The 25,553-nt window shown below is 59.4% G+C and overlaps 9 protein-coding genes across 9 annotated transcripts; 4 read left to right on the forward strand and 5 right to left on the reverse strand.

Annotated features, from left to right (window-relative positions):
• Positions 1-122: 122 nt before the first annotated feature.
• Positions 123-1,892, reverse strand: PLICBS_009284 (uncharacterized protein; the record flags this gene model as incomplete). Its single annotated transcript, XM_018323813.1, has 1 exon — positions 123-1,892. One exon carries the CDS (start codon positions 1,890-1,892, stop codon positions 123-125), a length of 1,770 nt encoding a protein of 589 aa, XP_018176992.1.
• A 1,105-nt stretch (positions 1,893-2,997) lies between these two features.
• PLICBS_009285 (uncharacterized protein) lies at positions 2,998-3,717 on the forward strand (the record flags this gene model as incomplete). The annotated part of the gene is made up of 1 exon (XM_018323814.1): positions 2,998-3,717. One exon carries the CDS (start codon positions 2,998-3,000, stop codon positions 3,715-3,717), a length of 720 nt encoding a protein of 239 aa, XP_018176993.1.
• Positions 3,718-4,189: 472 nt separating this feature from the next.
• Positions 4,190-6,751, reverse strand: PLICBS_009286 (uncharacterized protein; the record flags this gene model as incomplete). The annotated part of the gene is made up of 3 exons (XM_018323815.1): positions 4,190-5,947; positions 6,008-6,351; positions 6,457-6,751. 3 exons carry the CDS (start codon positions 6,749-6,751, stop codon positions 4,190-4,192), a joined length of 2,397 nt encoding a protein of 798 aa, XP_018176994.1.
• A 5,652-nt stretch (positions 6,752-12,403) lies between these two features.
• On the reverse strand, positions 12,404-14,752 carry PLICBS_009287 (uncharacterized protein; the record flags this gene model as incomplete). Its single annotated transcript, XM_018323817.2, has 2 exons — positions 12,404-13,755; positions 13,858-14,752. 2 exons carry the CDS (start codon positions 14,750-14,752, stop codon positions 12,404-12,406), a joined length of 2,247 nt encoding a protein of 748 aa, XP_018176996.2.
• A 1,116-nt stretch (positions 14,753-15,868) lies between these two features.
• Positions 15,869-17,812, reverse strand: PLICBS_009288 (uncharacterized protein; the record flags this gene model as incomplete). Its single annotated transcript, XM_018323818.2, has 4 exons — positions 15,869-17,191; positions 17,398-17,641; positions 17,702-17,737; positions 17,796-17,812. The coding sequence occupies 4 exons, from the start codon at positions 17,810-17,812 to the stop codon at positions 15,869-15,871; spliced, it is 1,620 nt and encodes a 539-aa protein (XP_018176997.2).
• Positions 17,813-18,519: 707 nt separating this feature from the next.
• PLICBS_009289 (uncharacterized protein) lies at positions 18,520-19,322 on the reverse strand (the record flags this gene model as incomplete). Its single annotated transcript, XM_065601602.1, has 3 exons — positions 18,520-18,607; positions 18,669-19,084; positions 19,143-19,322. The coding sequence occupies 3 exons, from the start codon at positions 19,320-19,322 to the stop codon at positions 18,520-18,522; spliced, it is 684 nt and encodes a 227-aa protein (XP_065457674.1).
• A 1,443-nt stretch (positions 19,323-20,765) lies between these two features.
• On the forward strand, positions 20,766-22,441 carry PLICBS_009290 (uncharacterized protein; the record flags this gene model as incomplete). Its single annotated transcript, XM_018323819.1, has 3 exons — positions 20,766-20,991; positions 21,053-21,470; positions 21,526-22,441. The coding sequence occupies 3 exons, from the start codon at positions 20,766-20,768 to the stop codon at positions 22,439-22,441; spliced, it is 1,560 nt and encodes a 519-aa protein (XP_018176998.1).
• Positions 22,442-23,163: 722 nt separating this feature from the next.
• Positions 23,164-24,178, forward strand: PLICBS_009291 (cytochrome c oxidase assembly protein cox11, mitochondrial; the record flags this gene model as incomplete). Its single annotated transcript, XM_018323820.1, has 4 exons — positions 23,164-23,432; positions 23,492-23,543; positions 23,619-24,063; positions 24,129-24,178. The coding sequence occupies 4 exons, from the start codon at positions 23,164-23,166 to the stop codon at positions 24,176-24,178; spliced, it is 816 nt and encodes a 271-aa protein (XP_018176999.1).
• Positions 24,179-24,774: 596 nt separating this feature from the next.
• Positions 24,775-25,346, forward strand: PLICBS_009292 (60S ribosomal protein uL24; the record flags this gene model as incomplete). Its single annotated transcript, XM_018323821.2, has 3 exons — positions 24,775-24,793; positions 24,874-24,986; positions 25,068-25,346. 3 exons carry the CDS (start codon positions 24,775-24,777, stop codon positions 25,344-25,346), a joined length of 411 nt encoding a protein of 136 aa, XP_018177000.1.
• Positions 25,347-25,553: the final 207 nt, after the last annotated feature.

The raw sequence follows: 25,553 nt of genomic DNA on the forward strand, positions 1-25,553 counted from the left end.
ATCGGCCACGGGTGTAATAGTCTTCACTCTTTGTATACTTGGCTCATATGCTTGATCAACGTTTACAACCCAAGTGCGGCGCGGCTATGGTAGACAAGACAGCACAGAATTCCGTCCTTAGCTCACCCAATCCGAGGCACAATTGGCCTGGCCAGCTCCGGGTAAGCGCGAAAGAACGCACGACAAATCTCGTCCGGGTCAACGACGCCTTCGCTACCAGTTCGCCCCTCCGCTCGATGGATCTCGATCCTCGCCAGGATGTGCTCACAATCGGCCCATACCCTCGCCCTGTTTCGAATACCCTTCAGCGAGTCACATCGCCTGGCCATCTCCACGTAAAGTCGAAGCCAGTCCGTTTCGTCCATCGGCAAAAGACAAGTACCCTTGCTGCGGTGGAACTCGGCCTTTTCTTCCTCGATGGCAGCAAGTCTCGTTCGCAGCGCCGCTATTGCCGCTTTGTTTCCTCCATTTTGATCTCCTTCTTCCTCTAGGACCGGGATTTGCCACTCTTCTATATCACGCTGCTGCCTGTCCCAACTCTCGTGTCTGGTCTCGAGCTCCGAGCGAGTCGTGGTGGCCCAAAAAGATAGTGGCAGCGGACACCAGGCTTCCCATAGCCACGGCATGTCCCGCAGCAACAGCTTGCGGAAGAAGGTCTGCGGCAGCCGCCGGAACGCTCTGCTAGCGAGGCAAGTGCTCGCGACGTCTCTGCCACTGAGATGTGACAGTATTCCCATTCGGAGTTCCGTAGGAAGTGGAGCGAAGCAATCGGCGACCCGAGGCTCATCATTCTCAACACTCTGCATGCCGAGTCTAGCGCTGCACCTGGTCTGAACGGAAGATAGAATGGGCTCCAGATCCGGGACAAAGCAAGGGTTCGCCGCGAGCCACTCGTCCCCAGCAATATGTCGCCATTGCTTCTGCCTACCCCGATGAACAGCCTCATGGCGCGGAAACTGCTCCATAAAGTGCAGGGGGTTGCCGTCGAGGCGAAACCACGCCATCAGCGCCTGGATGTCTACCGCACCCCAGCGCAGCAAGCTCGCTCGCTTGTACACCTCCAAGCAGTACGGGTGAAACGGCATCGCGGCGGCGCCCGCCTGACCGGGCCACCAGAGGCAGTTCTCCGCCTCTGGGGCTCGACACCCGTGCCGCGGTGGGAACACACTACCAAGACGGGCGTCTCTTCGCCGCAAGTGGTCCGTGAGCCCGCTTAGGTGGAAGTCGCCGCGGCGCTCAAAGCCCTCGTCGTCTGCTTCGGGTCGCCAAGAAGCGGTCTTAGGGACCAGGAACTGAACGGTTGTGCATCCTTTCATTTCTTCTGCAGAGATTCGGTGGCCATTGTACCCCCTGTTGGAACGGCAATCCTTACCGGCGATGTGCTCGTGTTCCCCGTGGCTTTGTTGTTCAGGACTCGTAAGCGGGCGCAAGGCTTCCGACCTGCGAGCGGTGGGACCAAGCAAAGACGACAGAACGCGATGATATGTGTCCTGGCTCCTCACAGGGTCATTGTCGGGCCTGTCCGTCGTGTACCTGGGTTCACCTGCTGGGATGTTCTGGCCGGAATCTTCATCCTCGCCATCTAGGCTATCGATCTCAGAGTCTGGTGGCTTCGCGTACTCAAACGGTTCAACTTCACAGCTGCCATCGTCGCTATAGTAAGACCCTGAGTCACTGTAGAAACCGTCTTCAACAGTCGCCGCCAAACAATTACGACACTCCTCTGCCTCATCCGCAATTGCTGGGGCATAGGTCGCGTGCAGGAGGTCATCGCTCCATTCCAGGTCGGCGGCACACCAGGACGCTTCGAATGGTTCGTCGGACTGACGGATGCGACTAATGTTGGTGCTCGTGCCGCATATTTGGCACCAAATGTCGGAGGGCAAATCCATGACACGCTGCGCAAGTGCCCGGCTAGGCTGCAACCTGTAAGTGGGTGCCGCGATTACGCGGAGTCCCAATGCAGGCGGTTATCGAGTTGAACGGCAGGCCGACAAGGGCAACATAGCACTTGGGTCTTCTTAATACGTGTTCCAATATTTGCGGCTGAGAGGTGTCGGTTGAGTGAATCCTTCTCGTTGGCGGGCACGTGTGTTGAAGAGTCGAATTGAGCGATGGTCATTGCGCGATGCCACACTTCACAACAGACTCAGACGCCAGCGCAAGGCTCCTCAATAACCTTACATACCTATATGCTCTGTATCTGGCTTGGGAAAAAAAGCCAGCTGAGTCCCAATCGGGGCAACTGATGACCCGGCATCGCCCGATCGCGCTCTCAGCAAAAACAAGCGTCTCATCCCTCTCGCCCGCGTCAGACGCCCTCCTCAACTCTGTTAAGCTGACGACACCCTCCCTCAACTATGTGATTGACGACCTCCCCAAGGTCGAAGAAAGAATTTGGCTTTGGTTTGTCAGCGCCCGACCCGCGCGTGCGTGAGACAGCACGACTCGGCCAACCCCGTCCCACGGATCCTCCCGCAGTCTTGGCGCATGTTTTGGAGTCTGAGTTGTGTGGTTCGGGAGGGTTCCCTTTTCCCGCCTAGACAAGGGGTTCCACAACCGCGCTGGGCCGCCGGGTCCGTCGCGTCGCCCGCCGGGCCACACACACACCGACTCCTCCGAGTCCGACCACCCGGCCGAGTGGTGCGGTGCGGGGTTGGCCGGGGCGCGGGCCCGATGGTCGTCTCGGCCGAGTGGAGCAATTGACGACTCCAGCTCCGCGACCGTGACAAATGCACAACTCGGTCGGCGAAAGGTATTAAAAGGACGAGTCTGCGCTTCGAAACTGATGGCGTGGCATAATTCTACAGACATTTCACGCATCATACCTTTCCTTGTTTGCCTCACGGAGCCAGTGGTCGTACCGCCTCAACCAGCGCTCAGCAGATCCGTCTCAGCGACTTCACTTACACACGCCGACTACCATCTCATCACCCCAGCACCACCACCAAAAGCATTCCGTTTTCGCCTTCAATTCCCTACCTACGCTTTACCAAAATGCACATCTACATCGCCGGCGCCACCGGCCGCAACGGCAGCCTCGTCCTCGCCGACGCCCTGGAGCGAGGCCACACCGTCACCGCCCTCGCCCGCAGCCCCTCATCCTCTTCGCTACCACTTTCGCACCCGCGCCTCACCGTCGTCGCCGGCACCCCCACGTCGCAATCCGACGTCGAGCGCGCCCTCGCCACCCCGCGCCGCCCCGACGCCGTCATCACCGCCCTCAACCCGCGCCGCACCTCCGACAGCCCCTTCTCGCCGCTGCGCCCCGGGGGCGATTCCCCGCCCGACCTCCTCCCCGAAACCGCGCGCATCCTCCTCGCCGCCATCGCCCGTGTCTTCCCCTCTTCCTCAGCACGTGCTGCTACCGCCTCGCCACCCCCGAAGCTCGTCGTCAACTCGTCCTTTGGCGTCGGGTCCTCCTGGCGGGCCATGACTTGGCCCATGAAGCTCATCTTTAGCCACGGCGCCATGAGCGTCACTCTGCGGGGACACAATGACATGGACGCGCTGGTTCGAGGTAGCGGCCTGCCTTTTGTGCTGGCTCGCCCAGCGAGGCTGATCGAAGGCGCGCCGTCGAGCGTCACGGCCCTTCCCGATGACGGCGCCGGCTGTGGCTGGAACCCCGTCATCACACGTCACAGTGCGGCAAGGTGGCTCGTCCAAGCAGCAGAATCCGACACATGGGATGGCACATCGCCTGTCATTGTCAATTAGGGCGGCCCGCCTTACCCCTTCCCTGGCCTGGAATTTCAAACTCTCAGCCCTGTCCGAACCATCCACTTAGTCGTGTTTGCCCGACGCGCTTGTAAGCCCACAGTCACACCATAGATGAATAGCATAGCCTTCAAAATCCAATACGTCTCGCTCCATCCTGGCGGGTATCGAGTCTTCTGCATCTGTGCCAGACCTGGTAACTTTTCCGCATAATCATTACCGTCACTTCCGCCTTCGCCATGCCACGTTGCGTCACAGTATATCGCCCCCCTCATCAAGCCCCAAGCGCCGTGCAAACCCATCACGCCGTGCTTCCATGCGCCTCCGCGTTCAAGCCGTCACCCTAAGCGCCGCATATTACCACCTTCCTAAACCGCGACATATCCACCATCAGTTGGGCAAAACGCGACAAAATAGATTGTCCAAGCACTCGCTGATTGCAACGCAAATTCCACTCTCCATCTCCAAACTATCAGTCCCATCCTTCCCACAGTATCCAGCCGCCAATGTCGCCCATGGGCCCCGAGACTGCCGGGTTTGCACTGCCGGAGCTCCCTGGGTACCCGTATGATGCTCGGCTGCGCATGTAGTCGTTGGGCTGGTGGAAATGGTCCAACGACATGCGGAGTTTCTCGCGCGTTAGGTTCGATGCCCTCAAACAGGTGTCGAGAACCCCATACAGCTCCCGCGCGATGTCGTGGGCCTTCGGATCCGCAGTCTTGACAGTCTCCAACACTATAGCCACGCAAAGGATATCCTTGGTGTCACTGCCGCTAATGTTGTTCATGAGCAGCGCGAGCGTCTTCTGAACAGTGTTGACGAGCCTTGCGGGCGACCACAAGACAAGGTTCTCGGCTGTGTACGACGGAAAGTCATCCGAAGAGTCCGGTGACATTCGTAGCGCCTGTTGACCTAGAACGAGGCCTTCGGAATTGGGTCGCACGGCAGACTGGATATAGAAGCACACGCTGAGGGCGGCCTGGATGATGTCCCTTTTCAAGATCTGATGGTACATCTCGGCAATGTCCTGGAAGTGTGCTAGGAGCGGGTCCAACTCGTCCAGGTACTTCAGAATAACCATAGACGACCTCAGATACGCCCTTGATATTTGCGGTGGCACTTCTGGTACGCCCATGGCCAGGGGCCGGTAGAGCGCTAGCAAGGGGCGCCTGACGTGCATGTCCAGGATGACGCGGCACCGCCACTGCTTACTCCTTTGCGTATCGTTCAGTATCCCGTGGCGCGGAAATATGTAGTTGATATCGTCCAAGAATCTCTCCAGCTTGGCTCCAACCTCCATGACTTCTTGATAGTCGCGCATGGAATCGATCCGGTTGATCAACGGCGCTACGCGCATGCGAACCCCAAGCGTCATTGCGGCATACACCTGCATTTGATTGTCCGTGACCTGGTCGATCGGTTTGGTCGGAGGGAGTTCTTTCATATCCAGAAACAACTCCGAGTCGTTGAGATTGCGGGGCGGGCGGCATGAAAAGTCCCCGTCGCGCACGAGGCAGGGCAGGTTGCACGCCAAGGACATGTGCAAGTCCATGTCGACAATGGTAAACCACAGCCTCCTTCTGAGCTCTCCCAGAAATACCGGCATGCGGGGTTCCCATTCTGACGGGTCTCGGTGCAGCCCCATCGTCATGGCGAGGCGGACCACGAAGCCCAGCTGCGTCCAAGAATCTTGTGCGCGCGGCGTTATCATTCTTTGAGCGTGCAAAAGCAGCACCTCCACTTGCAGGGTCGACAGATCGACCAGTTGTTTGCCTTTGAGGTTATCAAGCCACGTTCGTACAAGAGCACAGGCGGTGGGGATGTGCACGCCTTCCACGCGCTCATGGCCCATGCCTTTGGACTTTGTCTCGAACCGTGATGCCACTGACAGCACCGACAGCAGCTTAGGGAGAAACGATTCTGATTGTAGTTTGCCCTCCCAGTAGAGCTCGTATTGCTCCGAAAAGGTAGGTAGGTGGAGGATCCTGTAAATCGTCTCCGATGTATCAATATAAGAGGCGACGAGGCGGTCGCAGACCGTCTTCTTGGGTAGTATATCCGTCATTCGCTTTTGGACGGGCATCATGGAGTCGACAAAGACGGTGATTGGCATCATGGCCTTGTGGAAGTTATCTTGAAGCGTCTTGTGCAGCGCCCCGAAGCTGGTGAACAGCTCGGCATGGTTTGACGAGTGCTGTTGATTCGACATGTAGGATTTTGCGTCGGCGAACTGAGACACAATTAGCCATGCCTGGCGGACAGAGATCCCACCTGGGTGGCAGTAGCTTACCAGGTTCACCAAAACGCGAGGGCTATTCTGGCCAAAATAGCGTGTCCGTTGGGCCCCGCGCTTGACCGAAACCCCTCTGATGGTGTTTTGGGAGGCAGCAATGAGTCTCCCACCGCTAAACTCGGTCCCCGGGCTGCGCACCCGGACCTGCTTCTCTAGGCGCTCCATACGCAGGGATAGTTCCTCGAGAAGTGGCAGACTTGGTGAATCCGCGCCCTTGCCCGGGGTGTGAGCGACATCCGTGGAGGTCGCGCCAGGCGCTCCTGACGAGCCAGGCGGGCAGGTTCGCTTCATGGGGCGGATCATTTCTGTTGACTCCACGTCTGAACCGTCCGAGAGGTTTGCTGCGTCTTGGTCAGCAGCGTACCTGCAGATGCGACTCGATTTCTGGCATTGCGAGCAAGGCAGCAGCCGATCGCATCGCAGCTTGCGTTTCCGGCACTCTGTACAAGACTTGACCGGTCTGGGCCGCTTGACGCTGCGGGACTGCTGTGATTGCGGTTGATGCTGCACGATCTGGGCATGCGACGGGAGCGGCTCGTGCTGCAGCTGCTGCGGAAGTTGTGGTTGTTGCTGGTGGTTGTTGTGATGGTGATTATGCTGATGTTTCGCGCCCGAAAGTGTCGGTGGAGGTGGCGAGTGTTGTGACGTGGGCGTATTGTCAAAGGGGCCGCCGGGGCCATCCGTGTTGGACAGGGTCGCGGGAGCAGGCCCCGTCTCGTTGGTGGGCGTGAATGCGCTCATGGTAACCCGTACTGATTCAGTCGATGCTCCTCATGCGGCAGTGGGGGGGTTGGTGGGAAAGCTGAGCAGCGGAGGCGGCAGGAGAAGGTCGATTATCAGAGGCCCGTAGGTGGTTCGCATGTCATCGTCACACAGGCGTTCTCGGGGAGCAGACACGGCCGATGATGACGCCAGGACCGGGCACCGCCAGCAAGCACTGCGACGTGACCGACGAGCGTCACAACAGTTGGGTAAAGTTGTAGCCGTGGCAAAGCCGCGCGCAAGCGAGGTCCCGTGAAGCGTGAACCAGAGCGCGCGCGTGTGTCCTTGGGAGACACTACCTCTCGAGCCGTCCGCTGCCGATGAAGTCAGGCATGCTCGACAACTTCAAGGCCACGAGGCGTGGGGCAAGATGAAGAGGTCAGGCGCCGATGCTAGAGCGACAGGGCCAGGGGAGGCTCAGTTTGCGCTCTCGAGTCTGCCGTTGCGCTCGAGTCTTTGACTCTTCCTTACTGGGATGGTGATGGCCCGGTTGGAACTCGACGGCTGGGCGGAGCGAACCTGTGGAGCCGGGGCGGCGGAGTAGGAAGAAGGGTCGGTTCCGCGTTGGTTGAGGAGCGCAGCAGCACGAGGGCCCGATGGATGCTAGACGGCTGGCCAGTACTTGTATGTCTGCGTGGATACCGAGTCCTGTTCTCGAGGGGAGGGACGGGGCCAGTATGAGGTGCAGGAGAAGAGCGCAAGTGGTGTGCGGGTAAGAGGTCACGACTGGCAGCTGCTAGTCAAGACGGTGGATAAAATGACGGACAAGCCTTGCACCCCGGTCACTTGTGGGACTGGGCCTTGGGAGCCTCGAGAGTTGAGACGTCGACTGCGGACGGTGCAGGAGTGCCCTCTGGACGTGCGACAGGGGGCATAAGCTGGAGCGGAGAGTGATGGAGACGTTGTCGTGGTCGACGATCGGCGAGGGCGGCGCTCGAGGTGGGAAAATGGCGGCGGCGGCGGCAGCGGCGCTGGCGCTTGTGCTGGTGCTGGTGCTGGTGCGGGTGGTGGTGCTGGTGCTGGTCCCCGGGCCCAGGTCCTCCCTCCTTGGGAGAGGAGCCGGTGGTGGTGCTGGTGCGGTGCCGGCTCTTGCTGGTGTTTGTGTTGGCGCCGGTGCTGGCGCCATCCAATCCATCCAGCCCACCTCGAGCGAGGTGAGCCCCGGGGTTGGTCTCGGACTGTTGGTGGCGGTGCCGCTGGGGCTGGCGTGTGCGCAACGCGACGGGCCAGCTCTGTGCTCGCAAAGTCAACTGCTTGCCGATGGCCCGGGCTCGATCGTCGCCAACAGCGGAGCGGAGGCAGGGAGGGGGAGGGGGGCGGCCGGAGAAGCGTCTCGAGTCGATGCAGGGCCACCCGTCGTCGTCTGGTGTCATCGGACCCGGGAGCTTGGACGCGGCTGGAACGAGTCCATGCCGGCCGCGAGCCTGACGAGCTTGAGGTAGCCAGGTGGTGGTGAGATTTCTATGGAAGGTATGGTGAAGAGCCTCTCGGGGTGCCGTGACCTGCACAGGGGGACTTGCAAAGGTACCCGGTCCCGCGCAAGGCAAGGTACTGCAACTACATAATACTTGTACTCGTACTTGGTAGGTACGTTCCTTAGCTGGCGGGACGCACCTCCCGCGCGCCCAGGAAGGTACCTAACCCACGTTGGCAGATGAAACGAGACGGCCGGGTGCCCTGCGTAAAGAGGACTAAGGTGCCTATGCCCGGGTGCTCAGTAAACTTTGGCGCGAGGCACCCACCCTGCTTGGATGCCACCAGCGCTTGAGGTGGTACCTGGGGCGGGACGAGAACCTCTACCCGGACGAGTACCTCGCAGGGCGGGCGACAGCCGGCAGTGGCAGCTGCCCGGGCAGTGGACAGGCGGGCAGCCTGGGCCGGGTTCGACTCATCAACGATGGCACCCACGCCCACGCCCACGCCCAGCGGCATGGGGGGCATGGGGGCATCAAAATGTCAACTTATGTCACAGCGGATGATGTGCATCAGGCGAGGTGAGTGCTCGGCCTCGTCCCAGCAGCACAGACACCGCACATGCCCGCAAGTCCGGTACAGCCCAGGTACACTTGCTGAGAGAATTTGCCAATCATCCCATCCCCCGAAACCTCGGCTCCCCGATTTAATATGCTAAATTCACAAGTTGCGAAGCTCCGCAGTTCTCGTACGAGTTCCGGCGAGTACGGAGCACATACACCGTGTCAAGTACGTACTTCGTACTAACCTTCCTTACCTTCGCTTTCATGTGCCAATTCGTCAGTCGTCGAAATGCAGTGGCCCGGGACGGGCGCACTTTCCCTCGCGAGCAGCGAGAAGGAGAAAGAGAAGGAGCAAATCCTCACGAAGTCCTCCGCCTTCCACACGCCGTGCCCTTACTTACCTAACTCATAATTTACTTTGAGCCGTCGTCGTAGCTGCCTGCTGCGTAGAGTAATTGCTCCGAGTCGTCTCGGGAAGGTCCTAAATTGTACATTTCAATGCGCTTCGCATGTGCCTGCCCTCGCAAGAAATGGACTCGGCTTGTCTCCGCAGTCGCCCGTCGCCCTCGCGTCGTCTTCGACGTCTTGTCAATCTGATCGCGACATGCCTCGTACACGCACGTATCGTGCCCGCCGACCTTTGCCACCTTCGATCCTGGGCTAGGCCCAAGCACGCTGCGAAGGGCAAGCCATGTGGGCTCCGTTGCTAGTCTTGCGCACGCCATGATGATCCTGGGCCCTGGCCCTGGCTTCTGGCTTGCCCAGCCCAGCAGCCCAGCGGCCCAGGAGCCGCAGCACACCAGAGGCGTCCCAGTCGGCATGCTTCCTTGTCTCGTCCATCTCCAGCCACGCATCCACTGCACCGGGCGGAGCAGGGTTGAAGAACGACACACGGGCAAGATGGGGACACACACGTCTCGACCTTGCCCTGAATGCCTGATTCAAGAGCAGCAGGTCCGGTGCCGCGAGTGCCTCTCCTCTCCACTCTCTCTGGTCGCGCCGCTAAGTTCGACCCCCGTCCGGAGTGCGCGACCCTCGAATCGACGGACCCGCAGGTCAAAGTTCGCACGAAGCGGACAGGAAACCGCCAATGGACCAGCCAGCGCTCCCCGTCATCTCGTCACACCCACACCTGTCGTTGTCCTCGTCGACTTGTTGCGTCGCATTGGGGTCGGGGTCCGCTTCGTGCAGTGCAAGCAGCTGTGAATTTCAGGTGTGCCCGCCCGCCGCCTGCTCAGCCGTTCAGCCTCTGTTGGCACCAACACCCGATACCCACGACTTTTCTGCGACTCCTGGGCATCGAGTCGCAGCGGATAGGCGCAGCGCGCATCTGGCCCGTCCAATCTGACGTAGCATTCGGTACCGACTGCTAGTAGGCGACGGCTTCGCCCGGTGGCCTCAGACTAGCAATGGTCAAGCCGCGCGTGTCGAGCAATCGACGGGTGGACGATGGCCGTCTCCACGAGTCAGGGCGGTTGGTTGGGTCCGGTCCCGGCGCAAAATGGGCAGATGGGGAACACGGGCCTATCCAAGCCTCTACGGTCCCACATGAGCAAAGTCCAAGGAGCACAGAGATGTTCCAGCTCCCTGGAAGATGGGCTGGCGGTTGGCCCGTTGCATCTTGTACAACTCGCCCGCAGTCGATCTGCGATTTCACCGTGCAGGTGGGCTCGGTTGCCGAGCAAAATGAGATGCCAACATTCCCTCGCAGACGGACATACGCGGAACCCCACTGTCTGTTGGATGCGCCCGACCAGGCAATTCGAGGACGGCTGAGTGACATAACTTCGACAGGAAGACGGAGGCACCAGCTTGCGCCTCTACACACGAGCCTAAGCGTTGCTATGGTGTCGAGGGGCGTTTGCTCTGCTTCTTCTCCCCCGGACTGAGCGCGAATGTTGAATTGCTATGCCCGACACAACCATGCGTCATTGGACAGTGACCAAAGGACGGTCACTCACAACCCCAGACGTCTGCTTAGTACTGGCTTACTCGCCGCCGCCGCGGAAGCGGTGCCGGGTCTGAAACAGCCCCAGGCTCGCCCTCCCATGAGTCGTGGACAAGTTGCAAGCCGTCACTCCCTCGCAGATCCAATGGTCCCTGGATCTTTGGGGCCCATGCATCGGGGCCGAGGAGAACTCCAGAAAGGATCCGCACAGGGATGTGCCGCCGGATCCATGACACACAACGGCAGCGCAGCGACGCTTCGTCGCGGCTGTTGTTGGACGGGCAAGGCCAGACAGATGCGCATTGGGGGAGGTCAATCTGCACAGCTGGACCGGGGGTAGTTGATGCCGCCAAAGCGACGCCGGATCCGAAGTCGGTCGCAAAGCCACGTCCAGCCGCAAGCCATGCTGCACCACGCCAATCTGGATCCCCAGCTTGTACCGACTAGGTAGGTCAATGGCCCGCGGCAGCCTTGCAGGGCCAACGGCCTGCCTTGTCTAACCGTGCCGCTGCTGGCTAGCACCGACAGGGCATCGAATCGCGACGGAACCTGCGCCTCGCCGTCGGGCATTGGGTCGGATCAGCCGTGCAGGTTGACTTATACGCACGTATCGTACGTCACAGCCCTCGTGGGCCATCGGCCTAGTTGCGACGGACGTGCGTAATATCGATCGAAATCCACATGCGCACAGGTAGCATGCCGTGTGTCAACGGCGGGACGGGAGGCCAGACATTCCCCTGGGGCCAGAGGTTGCACCGGCCCGCCTGTGCGACATTCCACATCGGGGCATGCGGATCGCAGCAGAAGGCCTTGCTTTCCCTTCGCTGCTCCATCTGCCGCGCCAGTGGAGGCTCTGTGCCGGCGCCTCATCTCGTCAGTGTAGACATCCTTGTCCCGAGCTCCCGGCTGTTGTGGCCGACGAACCGTTTCGAGCCAAGGGGCGATGACCAAGGGAAGGCTGGAGGCAGGCAGGGCAAAAAGGACGAGAACGCCAAGCCTCTTGATCCTGACCGATGCCCCCTGCCTGGGGTCACCGCAGCATCTCATCAATATGCGAGGCCGACGTGGACGGACAGCTGGGCTGCCAGGTCGCCCGATGCACGTCAGGGTCTTGTTATACAGGGGCATCCATGCATTGAGTTTAACTACGCCGCACATGTCAGTCGGTCTCTGTGCGCTCAATGGATCATGGCCAGCCACGGCCACTGCATTTGATGATGCATTGATTAAGAACGGCGGCGTGGCGCGCACCTGCCTGAAGCCATTCACGGTCTTGGGCGCGAGCACTACGGGGCGTAATTTCGCACCAGAAGTGCCTTTGCACAGACGGATATCTCGACGGGTCACGAGAGTACAGTACAGTGTAAAATGCAGTACGGTCTTGTATTGCAGGTGAAGCGTTGGCCAGTCGAGTTTCCACACTGCCTCTCATCCTCGTCGGTCCTACATGCGTCTTGCGTCCCACGTGCCTGCAAGAGGTAACCTCCTCCGGCCCGCCCATCCGTGGCGTCAAGTCTGCGCAGGGAGAGGTTTTGACTCCAGAGGGACTTAAAGACCTGCCAAACTCGTTGAGCCCTTCGCTGAGCCATCACATTCGCACGCATGCTCCTCCGCCACTCGGACGACCCGGTACCCCTTCCATCCTTGCGCGCTGCGCTTGCTGCCTTTCGCCTCCCTGCGCCTGTACGCCGACGGCGCAGCGGGAGATCATGTCGACCCGTCGCGGGCCTGGCCCGTCGGGCCAGCGTCGCCGTCGTCGTCCGTTGGCCAGGCCCCGGGGAGGTCCTCAGTGCTTTCAGTGCTTTGTTGACTTCGCGGCGGCTGTCTCGGGGCAGATTCGCCATCGCCCCTGTCGTCGTCGTTGACGGCCGTCTCGTCGCCGCTGTGTCCCGCGCTCCGCCCTACACCGAGCATCTGCATCAGCGTGGCCAGGATCCCCGGCTCACCGCCACGGCCCATGTGAGCCTCAATGTCATGCCGTAGCTCTTCGTCGTCGGCTTCCCGCAGGGCTCGTATCTCGTCATCATCCTCGTCCTCATCTTGGCCGAGGAATGCATTTCCTGCCTGGTTGCCCCCGGCCCCGATCTGCGCTTCGTGGGCCGCCAGCATGTCCTGCACCCGCGCGAGCAGCGCGGCGTCCCGGCCGTGGGTCTGCCGTCGCTGCTGGTCATCGCGCCACGGCAGCTGCGTGCCTTCGCTGGTGAAGATGTTGTCCTTCTCTGGCGGTGGCAGGGGGTCGAATTCGTAGTTTGGCTGGCTCTCCAGGAGCGCTCGCGGCGCGACGGCGAGCAGGGATGTCTGGCCTTCGAGGTATGCCAGCCTGGTCGGCCCGAGGCCCGGCGGAGCATCGTCTTGCGGTAGATTCGACGTGTCGACCTTGTTGAGGCTCTTTGCAACGTCCTGGAGCAGCGAGGTCGCCTGGGTGTTGTTCCACAGGTCCTTCGTCTGGTATATGTACAGCTTTGTCCAGAACGACCGCGCGTTCGAGTCTGCGCTGATGCCCCAGATGGAGGGCGGCGCGTCCAGGTTAAGGTCCTGGAACAGCGCGCAGTACAGCCACGGCAGCCGCTGAATCCCTTGTGCAAGATCCTGACGTGCGCCGTCCACATCACCCGCCTGAAGCTTGGCCAACACCAGCGTCTGGCGGAGATACTCGGCGCCTCCGTCGGCATCATTGCCGGATTGCGACTCGAGGAAGTCTATGAGCCAACGAGATTCGTACGCGCGTATGGCCAGAAAATGTATAAAGTGCTTCATGGCGTAGGGATCGCCCTGCGGATCTATGGCGTGGAGGAGCTTTGCCCATTCCAGCGCCGTTCGGTACGTGCCCTTGCGGATCAGGCTCTTGAGGAAGTGGTAGCCCGCGAGCCAGAACTGCCGGTTCTCGGGGCGGCGAAAGTCGAGACGAGCCCGGCCGTGCTCGACGTCCTGCCGGAACGTCGACGTCGTCACCCTCCCGAACGTGAAGAGGGCGCGCTCGCACAGCTCCCCTGCCAGGGCCATGTTCTGGTCCTGCTTGGCTACGCTGCTTACTTGCAGCAATGTCGACACATGGTAAGCTAGCTCGCGGAGAAGGCAAGTCAGCATGATGCTCATGAGAAATCTCGTGCCTTCTCAAGGGGAGGTTTGAGGAAGACATGGGGGGGCAGGGCCCGACTCACGCGCTTGCATGAGCAGCTGGATCATGCGATTCGGGTCGCCAATCTGGACGCAGGCGAAGAAGAGAGCCTGCATGTCGTCGTACTGCTTCTCGTGGACGTAGGCATACTCCGTGGACCCGTCGGCGTCACCGCTGCCGACCTGCTTCATGGTCAAACCGCCAGCGGTCTGGCGCGGCCAGTGCTCTCGCCCCTGGACGAAGATGTTGCGACGCAGGGAAACCTCGGGCAGTTTGGGAGCGCCCGGCGGCCCCCGCAGGTACGTTTCGAGGTCAACGTCCCGAATCACTGGCCCGCGCGTCCTGTTCCGTCGAAGGTTCTCCTGCTGCTGTCGCTGCTCCTCAGCGTTGGCTGACTCGATGACGTCGCGGCCAAAGAGGTTCCGCATCTCGTTCACGGGGCGCAGGTGGTAGAGATTGATGCCCAGCAGCTCATTGAGGCGCGTCGCGGGTCCACGGCCCCCGACAGCGTCTGACTGCGTTGCCGCCTGGGAAGGGTCGCCCGTGGCAAGCCCCAGGTCCTTCATGGCCTTGTCGATCTCGTCCTCGTCGTTTTCGGGGGTCTCCGCAGGGACTGTTTCGGCGGCCTTGCTCTTCTTCTTTTTCTTCTTCTTGCTCTTCTTCGAGCTTGCCTGAGGCTGCGTTTGAATCACCTCCTCCTGCTGCGCTTCGTGATTCTCATCCGCATCGTCGCCGCCATCGTCCTCTGCGGCTGCCTCATCATCCTGGTCCTCGTCCTCACCACCAAGCGCCGCGAACAAGTTTGGCCGGGGCTTCGCCGCGGTCCCTGGGGGTCCGATGTCCTCGCCCTCGTCTGAGCTCTCCTCCTGGATGTCGAGCGCCCTCGCCTTCTCGAGCTCGCGCTGCTGCTGGAGCTTGCGCAGCTGTCTGCTCGACATGGTGACCCAGTGCTGGATATGCCTCCCAAAATCTGGGTCGATGATTGATGGACGGTGCGCCTGCCTTCAGTGTGCGGGCCTTTGAGCGCCGCGAGATTGATGACAATGTGGTACACGTCGAAGATGTAAAGAGGGAATGCGCGCTCTAGAGCTGCACTGTGGTCGGGGATGAGATATGTATATGTGATGATATGAGATGAGAGTTTGTGGAGGTGGTAGTAAATCCGAGCTTCCAAGTTGCTGAGGCACTGAGGCTCTGCGTCACGCCGGGGGGCGATCCGGCCACTACGTATAGTGGGGCGCCGCTTCCAAAAAATATCCTTTTTCTCCGCTGTCGTCAACCATCAGCCACCTTTCATGGCCTCCAGCTATCATCGCCCTTTATTCGCAATCAAGCGTACAAATTTAGAAAGTAGGCTGTCACCGACGTAGCATCTTGGCACCGCGTCAATTCTCTTTCACGCCTCTTTTCAATCACCAGCGAACAAACGACGACCACAAGCGCTGGCGCTCCAGTGCGGAATCACGATTTACAAGTTCACATCAGGCGCAGCATCAGCCGAGATTAACCGCTTGATGAAACTTGTATTCTTGCCCGAGCAGTCATGTAGCCGCCGGCATCAAGCAAAACTTTAGGCCTTCCAAAACCGCAGGGCCTTTGGGTTTTCAGTCCTCGCTCGGCCTTTAAGGCCTCGTCCCGCGTTGCCCACGCTATTCGCCGGTAATCATGAGAACCTGCCCGCCACCGATGCGAGCCCGCCATCCGAGTAATCATATTTCACGTAAAGCCAGCTTCCACTTCCAGGTTGCTTCGTAATCCAAACTCCTGAGCCTTGGTTTCGTTCCATAACCGGTAAAACCTTCGCTCCGATGTTCCGCTGAGTCCGCTGAAATCGCAGGAGTATACGCAGCTCCGTTCCCTGCTCCCGCGAGCAGATTTTGAAGTAATCAAATCGTCCCGAAAGAAGGAGTGTTGGTACATTGTCGTAAAGGGATCAAAAAAATGCATGTCTGCCGCCGAGGGACAATGGTGAGTCTCGACTGCGGCTCGCGGCGGTAGTCGCCCAGCCTACCCCGCCCGAATCGCCTCCCACAACGCCGATAAGTCGATGAGATTTACTGATCGGGCGCCGCGGATTGGTACTGCGGTCGGCCTCCTCCACGACCGCCACGTCCAAATCCTCGGCCACGACCACGCCCGCGACCGCGTCCGCGATAGTTGCGATAGCCGCCGTCAACACTGCCTTGGCCGAAAGTCTCCATGTTCTTCCGCTGCTCCTCGCCGCGCCACTCCCGGCCGCCAGGTTTCTGGCCGCCATTCTCGGCTCTATCCTTGGCTTCGCTCGAGATGTTGTCGAAGAAAGACCTTGACTTGTTGTAAGCCACTGGGACGCTACCGTCGGCGAGCTCGGCTTCGGGGGCCTCAACCACGGGCTCAGAGGGGTGCTCCGTCAGAGGAGATCCAGCGATTGCTTCCTTGGCAACGTCTTGCTTGTTGAACTTTGCGTTGGCTTGCGCGAAGTCGAAATCCGAGTCAGGAACATCGACCTTTTGGGCGCCTTGACGGCCTCCACGGCCTCGGGGTCGCGGATGCGGGGCCGCTGCTCCTCGTCCAGCGTTCACCCTCATCTCGTTGACCTTGTTCGTCAAGTTGTCCATGGCGTTTCCGCCGGTGTTGCCAAGCTGCGCCATCGCCACAGCGACGGCGGCTCGGGCCGCGCTGGTAGCGTCCTCGACACTATTCTGTCCACCCGTCACGGTAGTCTTCACTGTGGTAGGTGCTGGTTTGCCAGCTGTGGGAAGCTGGAAAGGCTTCACAGCCGTACCCGAGAGGGGTAGAACCGGGTTCACGCGGTTGTTCCGTGGGCCAGCAGGAACAGGCTTGGTCACCTCTGCGCCGGCAGTGGATCCGTTCGCGTTCAACGAGTTGGCAGCAGCCTTGACTTCCGCAACCGACGGTTTCGACTCGACGGGTGGACTCGGCGCGTTGGCAGGCTGACGAGCTGCCTGAGCCAGCGACTTCGGCTCGGTCGCAGGCATGGCCGGGCCCTGCTGACCCGCTGGCTTAGATCGGTCCGCCCCAGGACCCTGAGGACCGCCCTTCTGTTCCTGAGCCGGGCCAGGAGGAGGTCCTTGGCGCTGGTTCAGGGCTTCGGGACCTGGAGGTCCTCCAGGGCCGGGCGGGAAGTGATGGTTGTTCCACGGTCCAGGGCCGCCCGGGGGGAAGGCTTGGCCAGGTGGGAACCAGCCTGGCGGTGGCGGATACGGCATGTTGCCGAACGCAGGGCCAGGCATTGGACCCGGCCCGCCTCCACGACCCCAGGAGCCCGGAGGGCCCGGGGGAGGTGGGCCTCCGTAGAAGTTGTTCGGCGGGTAAGGCTGCTGAAAGCCAGCGGGAGGCGCGTTTTGGTTTGGCGGACCGCCATCGCGAGTGCGTGCCTTTGGAGCATCCGTTAGCACAAGGCTCACAGGAGTCTCTTCAAACCAGGTTGTTTGACGATACGATGCCCTTCGGTATCAGAAGGAAGGCAACGGAAATCTCGACATGGTATGTTTGCGCATTCCGACAACATTATGTTTTACATCCGAAATAATTCATCATTGTGAAGGGCAGGGGCACGGGACCATACGGCAGGTAGACTTACTCCAACAATGGCAGGGTCGTCGGGCATGGCCGGAGGCGCCTTGTTCTCCTTGATGCCGGGGTGCTCCTCGATGCGAAGATCTTTCACGTCGCTGCCGCGGAACACGATGTACTCGTAGACCTGATCCGACGGAGAGATCTCTTCTTCGGGCCGGCCTCGACGACCCTCCGTTCCGAACGATCGGACATTTTCAAGAGAAACTGTGGATTCGTCCGAATTGATCTCGTGGAGTGTGCCTACGTAGCTGTGGAAAGTGTTAGAATAAGTATCGATCTCGGCGCCGGAGCAGATAGCGACAACGTACCGGATATCGCTCTTGGAGATGAGCGAGATGCGCGACCTGCGGCAAATCGTGTTAAATTGGCCCAACTATGCGTTGGGGGAATTGTTGTCCGTACCCAAGAAACTCTGACATCTGGGTCGTGATGCCACGTCAAGCACGTAGCAAGCTGTTGGGGAAGGATAGGAGAAGCCGCGAGGGGGAGTTGGGATGAATATGCCACAATCACACAGTGATGGGCTAGAAGTCGAATGTTGTCGACTGCGGCGGCAGAAGGGCGGGGGGTGGTGGCGGGTTGGGAGGGATAAGTGGTGGTGTGAGGGAAAGGTTTGCGAGACCTGGTGCGAAGAGGCTGGAGCTCATTTCTGAAGCCCTTCGCCCAGCCATCGTGTGCGGCGGCGGCTGTTTGTCGGACTAACCTCGGCTAGCCGGCCCGGGCTGAGGCGAGAAACTTGTCTACCCTATATCTCGGAGCAGTTTCGACCTCGATGCTGCTTGAGCGTACATGGTCAAAATGAGTGCTGCGGGTTGCATCGGCCTCTACAAAATTGATCCAGCCTTTCGTCAAACTGAAATTCAATGCAGCCATAACGATAATGTAAATATCGTGTGGTGAGGTTATCATGAATGCATCAAAGCCGCAGCGGCCGTTGAGATAAATGCCAGTTACTCGCCAATGCTTCTATGATACAGCTCATAATGCCACCGTCGTCTCGAAATTAATGACACCACCCAGCTTCCAGTTGCAGTAGCTGGAGCGGCGTACGTCTGTCTGCTGACCTTGCATCAGAGAAATAAGAGAACCCAATACACTGCCGGAACTCCGAACTTATAGATACGCTTCATCGAAACTTGCTGATAATGACCGCCACGATGAGCAGGACCAAAACTGTGATGATGGAAATGGTAATCACCCGATTTGTAGCCATCCTGCAGTCATGTCAGTCGCCCATGTCGGTCGGAGCACCGGTTGATCCAGGATCCGCATTACCTACGTGCCATCCCCCGCAGCGTCTTGACGCTCCTGTCCACGTATCCCTCGCTATTGAGAAGCGTGTCGTGCGTGTGCTGAATCATCTCCCGCTGTCCGTGTAGATTCGCCAGGGTGTCCGCCCCGATGGCCTCGGTCTCGTTAGCGAGAGCCTGACTGGCCTTAAGGCGTTGGGTGCTACGGTCCAGACGGTCCGTGCCGGAGAGGAGTTGCTGGCGCTGCTCAAGGTGGATGTCTGAAGCCCCAGCTGGTTCGTCCGTGTATCGCGACCCGAACAGTGCGGAACGATCGGAGGAGAGAGAGGTCAGTTTCCGACGGCTAGCGTCGACATCTGCCTCGTAATTACGGAATCGCTGGTTGACCTTGGCGCGGGAGGACGTCGGAATGTTTTGTTTCTCGAGCCGCATTTGTCCGAGCTACAGCAACGCAGAGGATCAGCAAGTGGTTTGTTGCCAACATGGCGGGGAATCGTACCAGCTCATCGGCCTCCTCGAGCGCGCGCTCAGCCTGGCTGATGGCACCCTTGCGAGGCTCGCCCGAGAGTTCGGGGATCTGATCCAGCTTCTGTGCCAGGTCTGCCTGGACGAGCTTGAGCTCGGCCTCGTAGGAGCCGAACAGCTCGGAGCCAGCATCGGTGTCGAGCGGGTTGGCCATGGCTGCGGTTATGGTGGTGATTGTGGTGGCGTGAGCGCGAAGCAAAGACGGTCGCAAGGAGAAAAGGCCGCTTTATCAACAGACAAAAGACCGGAAACAATCCACGATAGATGCACCGACCGGCAAACGGTTGCGCCTGTGCGTAATGAGAAGCCGTTGATTGTCTTGCTGCCTGCGAGATCCTCGTAAGCGCAGACTGGGTGATGCGGCACCGTTATGTCACAGGATGACTGCGGACACGCCGACCCCAGCCACAGCAGCCCGCACGTGACGAACTCTCGGCTGGTCCGTGCACGACCCACGGCCGCAAATATTATCGGCGCCGCGCCGTGACGAGCAAAGCTCTCTTCCTTTTTTTTCTCCTCAAAGTTGAAATTTGACCCCCGGATGGTGAAGAAAACCGGCTCGACGTCTCGACCTCGGTCCGTGGCGTATAGTTGAAATTGACCGGGTAGAGCAACGCGGGTTTATCCTGCACGGCGCTTCTAAGAATTGGCGACTCGTACTCACGTCGACCGATCCCGTTGAGTGCTCGACATGCCACCACGCGCAGATGCCATGCTGCAGACGCCTGGCACGTCTGGTTGGCAGTGTCCGTCGCGGTACTTGCAGGCATCTATGTGATGCGTCGGGTTCCGGCGCCGACCTTTGTAGACATACGAGAGAAGGCTCGTCTGGCGACATGCGGCAGTTTGAAATCGCTCCGTCTGGACCTTGAGACTCGATGACTCCCTCGAGTTTGTTGGGGGAACAGGCCGTTGGCGCCTCAGCCACAGGTGGCGCGGCAGCCTCCCGCTTCCGATCTTGGCGTCATCATAGTCTTACGAAGCGACACTACGTAGCCGCTTGAGCCGCTCCTTCTTCCCGCTGGTGGTGGTGGAGTGGTGGTGTTCCCAGGCACCGCGGGGACTCGGGACCGCTTGAAACCGGGCAACTCCTTCCTGACGGACGGCACCTCCCCCAACGCAAATCATCACCGTCCTCAACGGCGGAGACCGGTGTGCCTTCTTCAAGCCCACCGCGCCCGTACGTCCACCGAGGATCCAGTCGCTCGCTGCCTCGTGTCGAATTGCCCGACCCCAACCATGGCCGAGCGAAAGCATGTGTAAGTTGCGCCAGCCGTGTCCCGTTGTGCATGTCCCGTTCCGGTCGCCATCGAATCAGATCAGACAGCGGCCTTGCATTGCAGCGGCCGTCGATAACGCCACGCATCCGTCCCCTCCTGGCGGGATCCGTCGATTGACTTTGCCCGTGGCCGTGACGTCCTGTCTCAGTGTTCACTCTAATGAGTCTCTCCAACTATGCATCTGAGACGTTCCCCTCGTCAACACCCTCACCTTCCCTGCCGCCCTCGAGTCGGCGCCAGACTCGTGCTACATCGTTCCCCCAGCTCTCGTACCCTGGCCTCGTGCCGACTTCGCGTGCGCTCCAGCACCATTCACAATGAGCCGACCGGTTGACCGTTTTACCAGGAAGAAGGTCGCCATTGTCGGCAGCGGGTGCACTGGTATCGCAGCGCTTTGGGCTCTCAATAGGACGTACCATGATGTCTACCTCTACGAGGCTGCCGACCGCCTGGGCGGTCACACCAACACGGTCCAGTGGAAGTCGGGCAAGTACACGACTGCTGTCGACACGGGCTTCATAGTCTTGAACACGGCGACATATCGTGAGTCCATCCGCGGCACCGCGCCCTCATCGTGGCTCGGCCCGATTGCTAACCGTTGCAGCCAACTTCCTCAACTTCCTCAACAAGATCAATGTCCCCACAGAGAGGACGGAGATGACATTCGGTGTCTCCCGGGACCAGGGACTTTTCGAATGGGCGGGCACCAGCCTGGGCGCCGTCTTTTGCCAGAGGCGAAACTTCTTCTCCCCGCGCATGTGGAGGATGGTGTTTGACATCGTGCGCTTCAACCAATTCGCCCTAGACCTGCTCATGCACGATGACGAGGACCAACCCCGGCCCGACGACACCATGCTCAACTCTGTCTCTCCAACGGAGACGATTGGAGAGTACTTGGATCGGGAAGGCTACTCTGAAGCTTTCCGAGATGATTACCTGATTCCGATGACGGCTGCCGTCTGGAGCACAAGTCCCGACAAGTGCTCTCTGCAGTTTCCAGCTGTGACGCTGGTCCGGTTCTTGTATGCGCATAAACCGTATGTCGTTCTGATGGCCCGGAGCTGACCTAACTGGCAGATGGAACCATCACCTTCTGTCTACCGTTGCCGCTCGCCCCGACTGGCTCACCCTTAAGAACGGTTCTCAGTCCTACATTGACGCCGTGATGAAGGGCTTCCCACCGAACCACCTCTTCCTCAACACCCCTGTACGACACGTGTCCAACGATGCGAGTGGCCACGTCTTGCTTCATCTCGAGAGCGGCAAGACGGAAGTATTCGACCACGTCATCCTCGCTACTCACGGCGACCAGGCACTTTCCATAATCGCGCCCTCAGCAACGGAACAGGAGCGTTCAATTTTGTCGTGCTTCCAGACGTCCCAGAATGAAGTCTTTCTGCATTCTGACCTGACGCTTATGCCCCAGAGACGCAAGGCCTGGTCCAGCTGGAACTATCTGACCCTCTCTTCACCGTCACGCGCGAACATCGACCAAGTGTCCCTCACTTATAACATGAACATACTGCAACACATTCCGCAAGAGCCGTTCGGCGATGTCTTGGTGACACTCAATCCGTTGCATCGGCCACGACCAGCTCAGACACAGGGTCGATATTTCTACTCTCACCCTCTATATACTCCCACTGCGATTCGTGCCCAGAAGCTCTTGCGCAGCATTCAGAATAAGAGGGGCATAAGCTACGCCGGCGCGTGGACCAAGTATGGCTTTCACGAGGATGGATTCAGCAGTGGCCTATTGGTTGCGCAGGAGCACCTCGGGGCAAAGCTGCCGTTTGAGTTCAAAGACTCGACGTACAGCCGAGGCAAGAGACCGAAGTTGGGGCTCGCGGACCTATTTCTCAGGCTCGTTATCCTTATTATCCAAGTTTTCGTTGTCCAGGTTGTGGAGAGGCTATCGGGATCCCGGAGGTCAAGGACTACGCCGATCATCAACGGGGTCAAGCCGAAGCGGATGCAGGGTAAGCAAGCGTGAACGGGTTGTCTGTGTTTCGGGCGAGAGGCGTGAGGTTTTGGCATGTGGATTTGCATACGACATTGCATGATTATGGAATTTCTGTCATAGCTCGTCTTTGGCATTGAGCCCTGAGGGGTAAGCGTTGTGGAATAGAAGGTCTCATCCGTTGCACCAACGTTAGCGTTCTGCGTATCAATCCATATGCTGCTGTTTACCTGAGCTGTCGGTATGGTTTTTTTATCGCGTTGATAATATCTCGTTGATAATATCGAGGCACCCAGAAAGGTGTATAAGTAGCATGGAAGGCATAGGGAACATGAGGCAATCCATGTCATTACTTGCGCATATTGCTCAATCGCCTGACGCTGGCAACTTGGGACTCGTGACTCGTGACGACGCGGAGCGGCTGCGACTTATGAACTTCCGTGTCCTTGGGACGCGTTCGCGGCTATCCGCCAAGGGAAAGAAAGGGCAAAACAACTTCCCATATTTGAATCAGTATCTCAGAATCATCACAGGCACTATAATTTCAAAAATTACGTGTCTACGGAGTAGGTAGCTGTAGAGACTGACCGAGCGACCATGTCGCCAACACACATCTAACAGTGAGTGGGTGCGTTGCGCCCCACCATCGATCCCGGTCAGTCAGCTCACCTCGAATCCACATTTGCGTCGGACGACAGCCTCCATCTTCCTCCCCGAATGCAACGACCCCGTCGCCGCCCGAAACCACCGACGCCATGAACAGCGCAGAGCGAGCCGCGCGGCGCGCGACCCGCACAGGCGCGTCGCAATGGGCGTGCTTCCTCTGCCAGCACGTGCGGCCGCAGGCGCAGCCGTCGCGACCCCGGTTCCCGCTCGCAGCCAGCGTCCGCAGACACATCTCCGGCTCGACGCCGCGGAGGGCGGCGGCGCCTCCTCCGCGACCGCAGACGCAGGGGCAGGCCGCGCAGCCCCCATCGATGGAACAGATCCGGGCGCATTATAGCCGGAAGAACCGCACGGTGGCGTATGCACACGCCCCCAGATGCTGTCAGGGTCGAGCTCTGCTGATCCCGACATCTCTAGGTACTACACGATGAGCCTGATCCTCGGCACGGTGGCGCTGTCTTACGGCTCGGTTCCCTTGTACAAGATGGCACGTCCCCCTGCTCTGTGAAAGCTGCAAGACTTCCGTTGCTAACTTGGCTCTCAGATCTGCCAAACCACCGGCTGGGGCGGCCAGCCCGTCCGCGCCCACGGCGGCTCCTACGAGGGCGAAATCTCGAGCCGCCTCGTGCCCGTAACCTCCGCGAACCGAATCCGCGTCACTTTCAACGCCTCCGTCTCGGATGAGCTGCCGTGGAAGTTTGTCCCGCAGCAGCGCGAGGTGCGCGTCCTCCCCGGCGAGACGGCCCTCGCCTTCTACAAGGCCGAGAACCGCGGCGACAAGGACATCATCGGAGTCGCCACATACAGCGTCACGCCCGCGCAGTGCGCGCCATACTTTAGCAAGATCCAGTGTTTTTGCTTCGAAGAGCAACGCCTCAACGCCGGCGAGACGGTCGACATGCCCGTCTTCTTCTACCTTGACCCAGACCTGCTCAACGACTTGAACATGAAGGGCGTGGAGACGGTGACGTTGAATTACACATTTTTCAGTACGTTCCCCCATGCTTGCTGCCTCTGCAAGGCCGACGAACGACTGTGCTGACCCGAATTACAGAGGCGCGATACGACAACAACGGCAGATTCAAGGCCCCAGCCATGATATAAACCACACAACAGGCGTATTATGTATAACAATCCCACCTATACCTGATTACAGCATGGCGTGTAAGATCAAAAGAGAGCCATTAGACAAGACCCATGTACATTATCCAACTATGGGCATAATTCGTTTCGTCACGCTGCCGTTGTGCTCAGGTGCATGTACGACTATTCAAGATGCATACATCCCGGATGCCACCTGACGAAACTAGGGGACCTGCTCCTCTGCCACGCAACTCAAAAGGCTGTCCACCACCGTAGGCCTGCTTGAAGCTTTCATCGACGACACAGGGCATATTCTAATTAGAGCGTTTCCTAAATAGGAAATCGGTTGCTCCTGACGGATGCTTAGTCATTCCTTCAGCACTGGTCTGAGGACCACCCAGATCCAAGCAAGCCTGGAGAGGGAGGAACCACAGGTAGGGTAACGAGGTCACGTGCACCCCACCAATTCGCCTAAATTTCGCCCACAACGTCCAAGCACACCACCAAATTCCCTCTCCGCCGTGCCTGATCTCGACTTTTTTCTCTTCATCACCCAACGCCGACACCCCGACAACACCCTTTTTCGTCGTCAACCTCCCCCCCCCCCCACCGTCACAATGGTCAAGGTCAGCAACAGTGAGTACATGCCCGACGCCCTTGAAGCTCCATGCTTCTGAAATATGACCGAACAAACGGACTGACTTGTGGAATCGCAGCCGTCTCGGCTTCTCGCCGCAAGAGCCGCGCCGCCCACTTCAAGGCTCCCTCCAGCCAGCGCCGTGTCATCATGAGCGCTCCCCTCAGCAAGGAGCTGCGCGAGAAGTACAACGTACGTTTGCAACCCGCTCACAGTATATAATGGGCGCATCCTCTCAGTTCAGAACTCTTGACTAACTTGCGCCGCGAACAGGTCCGCAGCATCCCCATCCGCAAGGACGACGAGGTCACCATTGTCCGTGGCTCCAACAAGGGCCGTGAGGGCAAGGTCACCTCTGTCTACCGCCTCAAATACGTCATCCACGTTGAGCGCATCACCCGCGACAAGGCCTCCGGCCAGAGCGTCCCTCTGGGCCTCCACCCCTCCAACGTCGTCATCACCAAGCTCAAGCTCGACAAGGACCGCGAGGATATCCTGGCCCGCTCCAAGGTCGGCCGCGAGCTGCGCGCCAAGAACAAGGTCACCGCCTAAGCGTGCCCTCACGCCGAGGGCTTGAAGACCCTCTTCTTGAGTGCGGCGACGACACGGCAGACCAGACGGGAGACGAGATGACGACAACACAACCACACACATACACACACGCACTCCTCCAATCAATCCAATGGAGGCATTGATCAAGGGATTACGAAAAGAAAGGCATCCCTCTTTTTTTCGGACACAACGGAATGGGCATTTATA

The sequence above is a fragment of the Purpureocillium lilacinum genome, assembly GCF_023168085.1.
Source record: "Purpureocillium lilacinum CBS 284.36 DNA, scaffold_7, whole genome shotgun sequence".
Classification (NCBI taxonomy): domain Eukaryota; kingdom Fungi; phylum Ascomycota; class Sordariomycetes; order Hypocreales; family Ophiocordycipitaceae; genus Purpureocillium; species Purpureocillium lilacinum.